This window comes from Stegastes partitus, unplaced genomic scaffold (assembly GCF_000690725.1).
Source record: "Stegastes partitus isolate 25-593 unplaced genomic scaffold, Stegastes_partitus-1.0.2 Scaffold221, whole genome shotgun sequence".
Taxonomy (NCBI): domain Eukaryota; kingdom Metazoa; phylum Chordata; class Actinopteri; family Pomacentridae; genus Stegastes; species Stegastes partitus.
Window position 1 is genome coordinate 58061 of NW_007577952.1, and position 14282 is coordinate 72342.

Genomic DNA, 14282 nt, shown 5'->3' on the forward strand with positions numbered 1-14282 from the left:
ACACACACACACACACACACACACAGATGCTGAAGGCCCAGGGGGAGAGAAAGGCGCTGAAACTAGTTGTGTCGTTGGGTGTTGTCTACAGCTGGAGCTGGATCTAGTTACCGACACTCCCTATCCTTCACTTCTGTAACTTACACAAACCGTAAATGATGTGCATGTATGCAACTGACCCGACACCCCGTCTTCCACAGCGTGATGATAAACTGATGTGCGCACACACACACATGCAAGTCAGCAAACACACCCACTGAGATTTCCTGGGCCTCAAGTGCACCGACATCCACTTGTGTTACAATGAAGTTAAACAATTAAGGAAAAGGTGTGTGTGTGTGTGAGGGGAAAAGAAAGAAAAGACAGAAAAGAAAGAAAGAAGAAAAGAGCTGATTTGTGTGAGTGTGAGTGTGTTTGTGTTAGACAGGTTCCTCTCTGGTAGTTTGCCTGCTAATAAAACGTGAACCGGTAGAGTGAGATTACACCAGAGCACATGTAAGCGCTCTAACGTTCAACTGAAATTGTTTGCATAATGATAATGGGACTCGCCATCTCTCCCACCTCTTGTATATATCTCTCTGTTTTCCCTCTCAACCGGCCACATTTCTCCTTTATCTTCCTCCAACAAAACCCCCCAACACCCCACCCTCCACCCCTCCACCCCCCTATTTTCCCCCTCTATTTTTCCTCAGTTTATGTGTTTTTCTCAAGGCTTCCCTTCGCTCCGTGTGAGTTTTATTGCACGTTTGAACAATCTGAAATCATTGCACACGCCGCAGGGAAGGGCATAGGCCCATGGGCCAGCAGGAGGAAGAGGAAGAGAGCAAAAGAGAAAAAAAAAAGAGGGGGGTGAATGAAAGAGATGAACAAATGGAGATGGAGGATCAACCAGAGAGATAAAGGAAGGCGTGAAAAAACAACAGAATCAAAGAGAAAAAAGAGGGAGTTAATTACTTGTGTAATGACAATGGGTTCACCACACCCCTGTGGACCCGAACCCGAGTCCAAACAAGACCACAGTACATGACACACCTTTTTCACTGATGATGTTTCAGAGCCCCGAGCAAATTACAGTACAGAAGAATAGATTTTTCTTTTTTTATTCATCCGAACAAGCAGCTTAAGGTGAAGTGAGTCAAAAAAAAAAAAAAACGAGACAGGGATTCAGACAGACTGGCAAAAGAGACTGACTGGTAATTAGACTCACACACGCACAGGCAGCAAGAGAGAAAGATAGGTGAGAGACAGAGAGGGATGTAGAGGAGGGGGAGAGAAATGGAGACAGTGAGATGAAGATGACCAACACAGAACAGACAGACAGACAGACATGGAGACAGACATGTAGACAGACAGATGGATAGATAGATAGATAGATAGATAGATAGATAGATAGATAGATAGATAGATAGATATCATGCTTCATAACAGGAAAAATGAAAAAGCACCGCAAAAAAATTGAAGATTTGGCAGAATTAATTGGAGGCAAATCATTACCTTGTGCCTTGGCGTGTGAAGCCAGCAGGCTTCCTAATAGCAGAATCCACAGGTATGACATCATGGGAACACGGTGTTCTGCCTGTGAATAAAAACGGGGCTCAGTCTCCCTTTTCTCGCCCTTCAAACAGGACAATTAGCCGCTCTGGAGGTTTTCAGGTGGATGTGGAGGGCGCGCTTGTCAGCGTGCCGGTGCGTTCTTGCGCGTCGGATCAATCCCGCGCTGCTCCAAAGTGCTCGGATGCTCTGGCTCAGTGCGCGCCGCCGCGGATCTGTCGTCCTCTTTTGTCTGGATTGGGAGTCTTTATTAAGGTGGGCGGGTCTCAGACAGCCGGGGCTGGGTAGGTTGCCGTGAAGGCATTAGGATTACTTTCTCCACTAATCAGCGGTGGGTTTTCTTGTCATTCCAATGCTATGACAGTTACCAGCAATTTGGATTCGTGCTCGTCTTTGTCAGCCCTGATTAGTGCGAGGTAAAGCTCAATTATCCAGAAACATCCTGTGAAGCTGACTGTGTAATTTTAACATTTAAAAAAAACAAAACCCTACAACCCTGAACTGGAGGAAAGTGTGCCCCTTTGGTCCAGCATTAACAAAATCTTGCCATCCTGACAAATCTGAGAGCATTTAATAGAACACGTATCACTTTATGAGTTTAACATTCCCACAGGCAGCAGGCATGAAGTCATAAACCTGGGATGACTTTAGATAGTTCATACTGGCTCCTTGCAGCCTAATAAGTCTGTAATTTATTAAAGCATCAGGTTTCTGGAGGGAATACTGAATTAAAGGATTTTGAAATGTCAGGCTCTGGTCTGTTTTTAATGTTAAATTAATGTTAGGTTTCTATTTGAGAAAACCACACATGACCTCATGCAAACCAAGCAGGAGGTGGATCTTAAAAGGGAACATTTTCCTTCCCATTTTTTTAAGCCTCTTTCTTCTTTGCCAAACTGAAATGTGTAATACCTGTGTTAACCAGCAGGTGGCGACATTCATTCATGATTTCATAGTTTGCATCTGTAATATTATTTTTTTTTCTCTATATGATGCTTTCAAATCCCAAAACATTTAGGATTTGTTTAATATCCAGTTTAGCAGTTTAGCTAAACATTCTGCCAATCAGATTTGGAAGATTGTCAGGATTTAGCATCTTTTTTGGTAAATTATAGGCTTCTATATGTTTGACTTCAGACTAAAAGGGGTGTAAATAGTTTTAATTGTGCACACATGACACAAAATCATTTATTTACATGAAGATCCTTTCTTTTTTCCCCCCTTTGAGGGCTGAAAATATATTTATTCCTGCCACTCAATCACACCTTAAATTTGATGCTTTATAGAAAAACGTTTCTTTTTTCAGGGGCTTACGATAAAGTTATTCGTGATTTAGTTAAGGTCAGTCACGAACAGCTGATACACGAGTCCACTATGGAGGTTTTTTAGCATCACATGAGTGTAAACACACAGACACACCCGTCGGATTTTCCTATCACCACCGGCGTCATGGAGAAAAGACGATTCTGGCATAGGGGTGAGAGAGGCTGTGTGTTATCTTGACACTGATGAATTATAACAGTTTGACCTTTAGACTCAGCTCATCAAAAACCAGTTTCTTTAGTCTTTTAGCCACAAGCAAAATGTGAGGCTACCAACATTCTGTCGTGCAAAAAAAGAAAAAAAATCAGTCACCTCTAAGTGTGACGTTAAAAACCAGCAGTCGACTGGGACTCCTCTGGTATAAAAACGCGACAGGATGGTTACAAAAAGAAATGTTTATTAGTGTCTTGGCACAACGATTACAATTGACACATTTATTATAAAAACACACATAAAGCCTCAATTTGAGATTGTTTCAGTAAATTGATTGTTTTATTCTGAAAAAAAGGTTGCATCTGAGGATCTGAGCACAACATTCAGATGTCAGATCCATTTGGAATCAATTTTTCCTCCTCAGATTGATGTCAGAAAGGAAGAAAAAGTAGCATGTGTATGATTTATCTATAGCGTGTGTTGTGAGAATCCAACATAAAGGGCTTTTTGGTCAACAGTTTTCTTAAAGACAGATGATGCCTGGAGCTCAGGTCTGTGTCTGCATTGACTTAATATCAGAAAAAAGGGGTGAGGCACATTGACAGAGGGCAGAGAAGGTCAATATTTTTTTTTTTCTCCATTCATTCCATCGTACAAAACCAATGTTGGTAGTAAGGCTGTAAAACGCTCAGGAAAGCACTCAGCTATGGGTCTGAATGTGTGTAGCTTTCAACAACACTTATAGTTGCACTTGGCAGATCAAGGAGGTATGCAAGGACACTGTAAACACTGTAACCAGAACGTTGCGAGGCTTTTCCTGACTGAACTCGCTGCTTATTTCTTTTGGCACAAAAACAACAACAACAAAAAATTATTTACCATAACTACCCCGAGTTTGTTAGCCCTTCTTCCGTGTTCTCCGCCTGTAATCTGTACCGTGAAAGCACTTGGTCGTCAGCACTTTGGTCGGCTATCGAGCAACAGCAACGTAAAGACTGACTTCAGCTTAACGCACATAAAATAACTTCATGGAAGAAAAAAGGAAATGTGAAAGTGTCACGGCTTTCTGAAGTGTGGTGCTTGTTCCGTTGCCTTACATTCTGATTCCTTGCTTTTTTCCTGCCCGATTGATCTTTTTTTGTTGTTAATGTGGCCATATTTTAAAAGACAGAAATTATTATTCGAGGCAAAGAATCCTAAAGGAAAATCCCTGGCTAATTCACAGACTTCAGAGACAAAATCTTTCAGCTTTTTAGCTTGTAAATGTCAACTAAAATGCCAAATCAGCCCAAATATAAGCATAGCGCTGGTGAAAGTGCCACCAATAACATTTTCCAGCTCAACTCAGTGTTGTCAACAGACAACTAACGGCATTTTAACGTGTGAAAACCCCACCTGTGAGTAGACTTTCTGAAGAATTTCGAAAGGAAAAGCACACACAGTTTTAATTTCTTTAAGGCAGGTGACTCTAAAACGAGTCACGCGAACTATAACGTGCACTTCCCCGTGCCGGAACATTAGGCAGCACTCTACTCACTTTTTCAGGGTGAGAGAGGTAACAACTGAAATACGCTACAGCTTTTCTCACTCACAACAATCATGCAGTATTATTAGTGCCGCTTTTTTTTTTCCTTCTCGAACATGCTACCAACTGTGCAACTAAGGATGAGTATTAAGAATCTGGATTGTCTGCAGTACGAAGGTTACATCAGCAGAAAGTCAAGACAGAGGTATTAAGACACTTGAATTTAAAAAGGCATTGTGTGTGAGAGAGAGAAAGACAAGAGAGAGAGAGAGAGAAAAGAAGACGGAATTATTCTCAGTAGCTTCAATTCAGCGTAGCAAACAAAGTGAAGGCAGCATTTGGGCTCCCAGCCTATCTCCACAGCATAATGAACGGCTGATGGTCCCGGTCTGTACAATCTGAGTGACTACTGTTTTGGTGCAGAGCTCGATTGGCTCGGAAAGTGGCTCACATTTTGTTGAAACACTCCTTGGCGTTGGACCACACCTGGATTCCCTGGAAAAGCGAACAAGTGGCAGAGAACAAAAGTGATTTGACATTTTAAAAGGCGAGCGTTTAGAAAAAACAGACGAGCGGTTGACCTGTTGAGAGGTGTACTGCGCAACAAGTGTGACACAGCCAGGCGGTCTTTGTGTAAAGCTGGCTTGACAAAACCTAAAACCCCGAGCAGAGATAATGGGTATCGCGGCTTTCTTTGTTAACTCGGGCTTTCTTCACCAGGTTCTGTGCGTGACCCATTAAAAGGAGGTTTTTAACATGTCATGTGACTCTTCTGCTGCACAAAACAGACTGATGCTGTGCTGCTTTTTCAGTCAAGTGGAACCGGTTGTAATAATGGAGAGCTGTGAAGAATGTAAAAATGTATTTGGGTATAAAAAGCACTGTTACGGTGAAGGATGCAGGAGAGGGAGAAAACTGTTTATCGCTTTAAGTCAATATATTTCATTTTACTACTCAGTGCATTCTCAATTTAGTTGCTTATTTCTACCCTGACGGCTCGGTGGTTAGCATCGTTGCCTCGTAGCAAGAAGCTCGCCGGTTCGTTTGCATGTTCTCCCCGTGCAGCGTGGGCTCTCTCCAGGTTCTCCGGTTTCCTCCCACACAGTCCAAAAACATGTTGAGGTTAATTGGTGATTCTAAATTGTCCGTAGGTGTGAATGTGAGTGTGCTTGGTTGTCTGTCTCTAAGTGTAGCCCTGTGATGGACTGGTGACCTGTCCAGGTGAACCTGCCTTCACCCTGAGTCAGCTGGGATAGACTCCAGCCCCCCACGACCCTAGTGAGGATTAAGCGGTGTACAGACAATGGATGGATGGATTTCTACCGTGACAGCTGCACATTAGAGCGCTTACATTTTAAATTTAATTCCTTTAAACACGATACACAACATTTAGGTTTAACACTTCCCATAGTGAACCATATGTGGAAGGTAATTTAGTTTTTGGCCACATCAAAATGAAATTATCATTAAGGACTGAACAGTTTTTGTGATCAATACCAACATACAAGCAGCAACTCAGGACCGAACCTATAATCGTATTTATGCATCTCCTGCATCACCAACTGAATGAATGTCGGTTCCTGTGGCAATGTGATGCACACAGTTTATGCTGCAGTAGCTGCACTGCTTTACTAAAGTACAGCTCAACAGCTTTGCAAAGCAGTCCCTGAGCTGAGAATCTGTATCGCACCCAGAAAGTCATCAGGGAAAGAGCTGGTGAAAGGGTGGCACATTTTATCGTCGATTTAATTCCCAAACTTCGAACATAACCTCCTCCAGAGCAGGTTATCTGAGCAGCTTAAGTTGCCATGGTGATCGAGCCACAATAAAACAGAGCCCCCTTCGTGACATTGAAAACTTTGGCTTTAGGCTCCACATACCTTGTGAACCCATTAATCTCGCCTCGCAGCACACCCCTCGACAAAATCAACATCACTAAACACTGGCTGTTTTGAATACGAAATTAAACGTGAACAAACTGTGGGAAGAAACAACAAAAAGTTCGCACCTTCTTACACATGCTGATCTGCATGATGGCATAGCCGATTAGTGCTTCACGTAGATCTTTGTCCTTCTGCTCCTTAAAATGCTCGATGTCTTCCCATGCTGTTCGCACAAATTCTCTGGCGACACAATCACAAAGACACGTGTGATTGTCATTAGAGTGGAAGGAATGAACAGAAAAAGAACAGAAGATGAGGTAGAGGAAGAAGAAAGTACAATAATGCTGCACTTCCTGCTCCTTGTTTATTTATGTTCTACTTCCTGCTTTTTATATGAATACAGCGGACCTTTTTAATCATTTACTTTTTATTTATTGACTGTATTCACTACTTTGGCAAAGTGATGACATATCTCTTCTCCTGTGATTGATAATCCAATCTCCACTTAAATTCTGGAGTAACCAGCCTTAGTCTGATAATGTACTGCATTTTCAGATCATAAGAGGAAGAAAAACAGACAGTGGGAGAGATTTAAAGGACAGGCTGCCTGGAAGAGGGTGGATGTTTGATTAATTGGCGACGGGCTTACTGGCACTCGGCGTTCTTCTCCTTCACCGCGTGCTCTCCCTCCTGGATACTCTGCTCCAGGGCTGCTAACCTGCTCTCCCTCTGCTCCTGGCTCTCTTGGCCAAACAATTTGCTGGTCATTCCCTTCAGTGAAAAGATTCGCACAGTCTGCACTCACACACACACAAACACACACACACACACACACACACACACAAACACAGACACAGAGACAGACAGACACACGCATTAACTGATTCCATTATGCTTTCATCAATTATAATCAGAAAAAAAACCCTCGCCTAATTCTGTGGATTAATAGCGCTTGTGTGCAGAGTGCAATTATGACAGTGGACTGTCACTGTGTGTGTGTGTGCCATCTGTGTGTGGAAGAGAAAGCGAGAGATAATAAGCTGTTGAGTGTGGCAGTGTGTTACCCCGGTGGCCAGCTCCTCTTTCTGTTGTTTCTTGTGGGCGAGGTCCTGCGCTGCCATCTCCAGCTCATACTGGATCAGCTCATGTTTTCTACATACTGACCTTAATACACACAAATTGACAAGTTTTAGACACTAAATACAATGGAAACCCAATAATACAGACCCACAACATGAATATATCCATCCATCCATTATCTATACACTGCTTAATCCTCACTGGGGTCATGGGAGGCTGGAGTCTATCCCAGCTGACTCAGGGTGAAGGCAGGTTCACCTGGACAGGTAACCAGTCTATCACAGGGCTACACTTAGAGACAGACAACCAAGCACACTCACATTCACACCTACGGACAATTTAGAATCACCAATTAACCTCAACATGTTTTGGACTGTGGGAGGAAGCCGGAGAACCCAGAGAGAACCCACGCTGCACGGGGAGAACATGGAGACTCCATGCAGAAAGATCCTGGGTGTCCTCGCCGGAACACGAACCGGCGACCTTCTAGCTGCGAGGCAACAGTGCTAACCACTGAGTCACCTTGCAGCCCCCATGAATATATGTCGAGGATAATATTAGGAGTCAAAGAGAAATTATTCTTTCACAACCACTTATTATTGTCTGATATGATGTGATTTGAATTTAGAATTTGTTTTTTCACACTAGATAAATTTTATACAAAGAAATGTAAAATGTTGATATAAATAGAATTGAATTAATTCAACTAACGGACAGGTCTCAAACAGACCACAGGAGAAGTGAACAAGTTCTCTCTGAACCCATTTTTCTGACCCAGAAGGAGGAACATCCTTTACTCATCCCACTTCCCTCTGAGCCTGATGTAAATCATGGCCACATAAACCATCTACAACAGCCTTAAATAACGCCTAATTCAACCCATAAGATTTACTCATCAAAATTGTTTGCAACTGTAGAAAACAAAGTACACTCAGATGGTCTGTCAATCCTGATAAAAGCATCAGTTAAACCCACTTGTATTCCATTACAATTCCCTACAGATAAATCTTTCTTTATTTCAAACAGTTAGTTACCTGACAGCATCGGTGTAGAAGAGGTATTCCTTCAGTTCGTCAGCATAGTGCTCTTCCTCCTCCAGGATATCGTCTATGGATGCAGCGTATCTGGATACGTACACAAAAGGCCACATTTGAAGTGAACTCATGCCAAACAAACATTATGTGTGAGAGTACGCGGATGTGTTTATCAGTGCTTCAGATAACACATTGAAGTGGAGGCTCGAGTGTGAGTACATGAGAGGGTGTGCTAGTTGGAGTTTTTCCACGATCTGCTACTTACGTGTCCATGTGGTGGCCAGCGCTCTGCAGTCCGTCTCCCATTTCTTTTTCTATAGCACTCCACTCACTAGACACAGAAAAATTCAGCTGAATTCAACAATTTTTAAGATAAAAGGGTGCTTTAGTCACTCACAAATGACTGCAGCACTTTATATTTAGTAGATTCCTCTCATTTAAAATAACTAAACCATTATTATATTAATGTAGAAACACAGTCCCATTAGGGCAGCTGGTTCTCACCTGAAAACTCTGCCGTAGTTGCCGTGGACCTTGTAAACGCCATACAGCCTGTCTGCTACTCGCTAGAAAAACACATCACATCAGTTATCAACAACACCCTGTTTCTGACTTTACATGTCGTGCTATTTTAAGCCCATACATTTGATAAAAACACTGAGTCAATGATTTTCTATGAGCAGAATTCAAGTGTTTTTGTCACATTTACAGTGAAAACCAACATGCACAGCAGCCACGTTTTAATTCACTGTTAAGTATAGCAACAAATCTAAAGTAAAGCTGGTTCATAGATAAATGTTGCCCAAGGTAAAATGGTAGAGAGTACCCGATAAAACCAGTCAATAACAAAGCAAGGCATAGGTAGGTATTCTTTTCAGGAGTAGACAGACAGACAGGCAGTAAAATTTGAATTTGTACAAGGAAGAGGCGCCCACATTACCCAACACAGTATGCAAAACCCATAAACCTTACCCAAACTGTGGCCAAATCTAAACAAAGAGTTAAGTGTAGGCGTGGAAGTGCGTGTATGCACATGCTGAAACTCACCGCTCGCACCCTGAGCAACTGGGAGATGACAGTGTTCAGCTCGTCGCTGTACTGCTTCAGCGCTGTGAATCGCCTGGAGAACAAAACCCACGGGAAATCGCTCAAAGTCTACTTTTGTATTATTATATTTCAGTATTTTAAATGTGTTTCAGTTCATGCTTTGAATATGTTGGGAAATATTACTTTCATTTTAGTGCTTTTAAATATCTGCAAGCTGTCATTATCTCCTACAATCTGTTTTAACACAGTCATCATTAACAATTCTGTAATCTGTCTACATTGTGTGGTGTGTATACATCCCAGCAAGTTTAGAATATGTCTGCTGTACTCTTACTTGTCAGGGTTCTTGACCCTGAACATGGCACTCAAAGACTTCAGTCTGGAGTCAGCCTGGTGGGGAACAGAGTTACACATACTTTACATGTGGGAAATGTGAGAATCTATGAAGTGATGCTTTTGATATGATGCAGTTTGATATCACAAAACAAACCTATAATACTGACAAGGCCAATTATTAACAAAAATATCAAAAAATTACATTCAACAGTTAAGTGAGGTCCAGCAGGATTAACTGTACCTTATCCTGGAAACCTGTCTCCAGAACTGCCTCCCTCCATCCCTTTTCCTGAAGACAGATGATGGACAGATGAAAGAGAGGGATATCAACCACACTGAGAAGAATTGGCTGTTCTAACTGACAGTAACACTACAACTAAACAACAAGCAGGCTGCACTGTGCTGGACTGTATCTCTTGCTACAGGCTACGATGGAATACAGAAGTTCTGTTCAATGATGTAACCAATGGCAAGACTCTGCATGAAATAAGTTTTCACACTTGGGAAAGTTAACCAGGGAAGAAGTAATTGCCACCTACATACTGACAGATGAGGAACAAATCAGATTTATGTGTTGTGAAGTATTCTGTTTGGCACTGGTGTGTGCAGTATTTCTGCAGAAAAAAAAAAATCGATTTTCTCATTCATATTGGTATTAAGGTGTCTCGTTACATAAAGCTTTACCAGACAAACGGGTCAGTCACTTTTCCATGGCACTGTGACACACACTTCTAGGTAAAAACATAAGCTTCCTATTTATTGTTCTTTGCCAGAATCACGTAGCAACATTCTCCCACCAATTGAGCCTCTTGCATTGTTTTTCTGTGGCGCGACTGTCAGTTTGAAATCTCTATAGCGCGTATATGTGTGTGCAGAGACGTTGTGTGATGTGTGTTCCGTTGCTAACCTCTGTGAGAAAGAGGAAGAAAATTTTGTCATTGGAAAGGACAGGGTGCGACGCAACACGCAGCAGGAAGTTTTCCAGACCGACTCTCCTTCGCTCAACAAAGTCTGGGTCGAGGTTGTCAGCAGAAAGCTTGTGCCACACAAACTCGGCCTACACAAGACACAATCAGAGGAGCAAACAAGAAAAAGTAAAGATAAAAAGCCATCATTTACTACATGATTCATCTGAAATATCTTCCAAATGAATCTTTTTTTTTTTATTCAATATTTTTATCCCACCATCTACGTGACACTCACCCTTTTCTCCGGCAGCGGGGGGACGATGACGTAGGGGTATGTGACCAAGAGGTATGTTCTGAGGAGCTCAAACTCACTGTAGCGTCTCCACAAAGTGTCAGGTGCAGCTGGCGTACCTCCCTCTGGGACAGTTTCCGCTGGCCTGCAGACACAAGAGTGGGAATAAACTGTATTTTAGGTGCTACACAGAAATAGTAGTACATTTTAGCTATGTTCAGAGCAAACTGAGTTAAAGAGAAGCATGAAAAACTGAGAGAAGTCCTTAAGTGCTCGCTTAAAAAGCCACAATGCCCCAGTCACAGTGATAAACTCACGTTCGTTTAATTAAGTAGTCTACCGAGGTTACATAATAATCATGGCAAGCTACTCCACTCCTTGACCTTGTGACATTTAAGCAGGTTTAATTATGTTAAGTGTATACGCTGTGCAGCTGTCTTTATTTTCCGCACTGGGAAAAGTCTTGCGGTGAAAGTATTAGCATGATAGCTAGAAACACTATAGTTGGTCAACGTTTAAAATGCTGGAAGAACAAAAGTGTAATTTCTCACTCTGGTGCAAATTGTAGCACCTGCACCTAAAACTGAATCACGACTGAGGAAGTTTTACACTTCATTACTCTGAGGACAGAAGAGAAAAAAACTCTGCAGCACCAAGCAAATAAGTGTAAGTGGTTCCACAACCCTCCAGTGACACTGCTGGGGTTTTTTTTTGCAGGACTATATTAAGCTCTTTGCACGTTCAGAAATCTGGGTAAAGAATCAACTGATGTGAAAAAACAACAGATGTTCCAGTTAGAGACCTACCGTATTTCTATGAGGTAGACGGTATAGGTTTCTTGCATGTTAACCGTGTTCTTCCCCGTTCTCTTCTCTGCCTCTGCTACATTTATCTCCAATTTTCTCAACAGAGCTGTCCCTTTTTCCACCATCTACACAGACAAGGGGAAAAAAGATGTGTAAGGACGAGGAAAAGGCAATCAAAATGTCACGTAAACATACTAAAGTATGCGACAAACGTAAGAGGGAGCATCAGGAAATAAAATAAAATAGTCTTTGCTTCCTTAGCATCTTTTAAAACTGGACTTACATGATTCTCAACACATTTTAAAATACAAAGCATAAGAAAATCGCAGTAAAACATTAAAAGAAGACAATCACACAGGAAAGACGACAAAACATGAAAAAGAGAAATAACAAACCATTAGACTCGGGATAAAATGTTATTCAAATGCCACTCTGTACAGGTTGGTTTTAAAACGCTTTCTGAAATGACCTAAAACAAGTAAAAGCATGGTTCCCCTTGTTTAACGCCTAACCTGTGGAACTTCAAGTAACCGATTCTGTTCTATGGCACTTATCTAGATTGTTTTCTCCCGACTAGATCCTCACTTGTGTTGCATCTGCTCTCAGATGTACGTCGCATTGGATAAAAGCGCCTGCTAAATGAAATAGTAGAATTGTAGATTCTCTGATCTGAGGGGTCCAGGTGCAGAATAAGGGGTTAAAACAGAGCATGCAGAGATTCTAAAGCAATATCTGGAATCTTAAATTGGACTCTCTACCAAATTACGAGCCACTGTAATTCAGCCAGGACTGGAATTATGCATCCTCTGCACCTTCAGTTTGTAATAGCCTTGCCACTGAGTTTTAAATTAACTTTAACTGGGGAATTGCTGAATTGTTGCCGTAGTCCAGGCAGGGAAAAAAGAGGAAGTGGATAAGCTGTTTCCCCTTGCTAATATTTGCAATGTGTATATGGTAAGATTGAACCACAGTCCTATTTTGGTTGGTTAATGATGAGTGCTTCATGTCCATAAATAGCAGTCAAAGATAAGGAATGATATCACTAGAACCTTGGACAAAGAACCAGTATTTAAGTTGTGAGAAATCAGAATCCATTCAGTCCTGGATTGCAGGAAGTCAGTATTCCAGAGAATCTAGACTGTCATGATTGGCAGGGTCAAAGGAAATCAGTTAAACAGACAGGTGTGACTTTCAGTGACTAATAACAGACATGTAGGGACAGACTAGCAGGAAACTAGAGGAACACACACACACACAGGCATCTGTTTGGCCACTGGAGATACTGTAACTGGGTTATGGCAGGAGTGTGCAGGTCACAAGACACAACAAAGCACCAAAGTACAGCAAAACGCAGCTTCAGTATCCGGAAACTGTCATTTCTCACAAGATATTACGTTACTGAAGACTTTACTGGCAGAAAAGGCAGAGAAATACGGCCAATCTGAAGTAAACAAAACTTAGCTTTAGCCTTCAGACTTGCTAGCTAGCTAGCTAACGTCAGGAGCAAAGTTTACAAAGTGATTTCTATCCACTGGTATTCAAAGCAGCTTCAGCACACTTTGTAACTTCAACGTTACATCGCACGACGAGGAACTACATTCAACACCGAGACCAACGAACGACCCATAAAACCGTAGCGGCTCTTTATTTTTAAAAAAAAGAATGGAAAATCTCCGTCCCTGTGTCACTAACTTTAGCTAGCTAACATCAGGTTAGGCCTTAATTGGATGGCTTCACGGGTTAAAACAGGGGTTCTAAACTTTAAACACGTTTGTTGAAGAGAATAACAAAGTGTACGACCGTGTTTATGATGTTGTTCTCTGATTCCGTTGAAGTGATGTCGGTGTTACCAATCACGGCTACTTCTTCGCTACTTCCAGAGTCTGCCATGATCATCTGTCTGCAGAGGTGCTGCTGTTGTCAGCTGAGCTGGCAGCGGCGGCTCTCCTCTGCGCATGCGCAGCTCAGAGGCCAGTGAACGTTGAAACTTTCCTGCAAATAAACGAACTTTTGATTCTAATTAACTAAACCAATAAAACATGGAAAACGGTTGTCTTGAATGAGAGTCCGGAATTTAAAATAAAATACTATATTATAGTATACAATTACATATGTATATATAATTTAAAAAAAACATGGAAAACGGTTGTCTTGAATGAGAGTCCGGAATTTAAAATAAAATACTATATTATAGTATACAATTACATACATATATATAATTTAAAAAAAAAAAAAAAAATCTATGTAAAATTACAACACCAATACTTGTTTTTCCATTAACTGTCACCCATTTTATGTAATTTTCGAGGTATATTTGCAAAATTCAGATACATTTGCCGGTGAT

At 41.6% G+C, this 14282-nt stretch overlaps 1 protein-coding gene and 1 long non-coding RNA gene across 2 annotated transcripts in view; both read right to left on the reverse strand.

Annotated features, from left to right (window-relative positions):
- The window catches only part of LOC103356772 (uncharacterized), a 6980-nt gene extending 5213 nt beyond the window's left edge, over positions 1–1767 (reverse strand). The window contains exon 1 of the long non-coding RNA XR_520156.1: positions 1495–1767. This is a non-coding gene — a long non-coding RNA (uncharacterized LOC103356772). The remainder of the gene's footprint in view (positions 1–1494) is intronic.
- Positions 1768–3251: 1484 nt separating this feature from the next.
- Positions 3252–13852, reverse strand: LOC103356774 (sorting nexin-4-like). The gene is made up of 14 exons (XM_008281059.1): positions 13739–13852; positions 11939–12063; positions 11136–11277; positions 10840–10989; positions 10174–10221; positions 9931–9986; positions 9597–9669; positions 9054–9115; positions 8815–8880; positions 8550–8639; positions 7500–7599; positions 7085–7230; positions 6561–6675; positions 3252–5047 (listed from the first exon to the last, which is right to left on the reverse strand). The coding sequence occupies exons 1-14, from the start codon at positions 13832–13834 to the stop codon at positions 5000–5002; spliced, it is 1317 nt and encodes a 438-aa protein (XP_008279281.1). The 5' UTR covers positions 13835–13852; the 3' UTR covers positions 3252–4999.
- Between the last annotated feature and the right edge of the window lie 430 nt (positions 13853–14282).

Bases quoted from the DNA above. Each gene is read 5' to 3' on its own strand.
- LOC103356774 (XM_008281059.1), bottom strand. From the start codon at position 13,834: ATGATCATGGCAGACTCTGGAAGTAGCGAAGAAGTAGCCGTGATTGGT. The intron at 12,064-13,738 runs GTCGTACACTTT...TTGTCTGTGTAG, and splicing joins AGAACAACATCATAAACACG to ATGGTGGAAAAAGGGACAGC. The intron at 6,676-7,084 runs GTAAGCCCGTCG...TTGTGTCGCCAG, and splicing joins GAGAAGAACGCCGAGTGCCA to AGAATTTGTGCGAACAGCAT.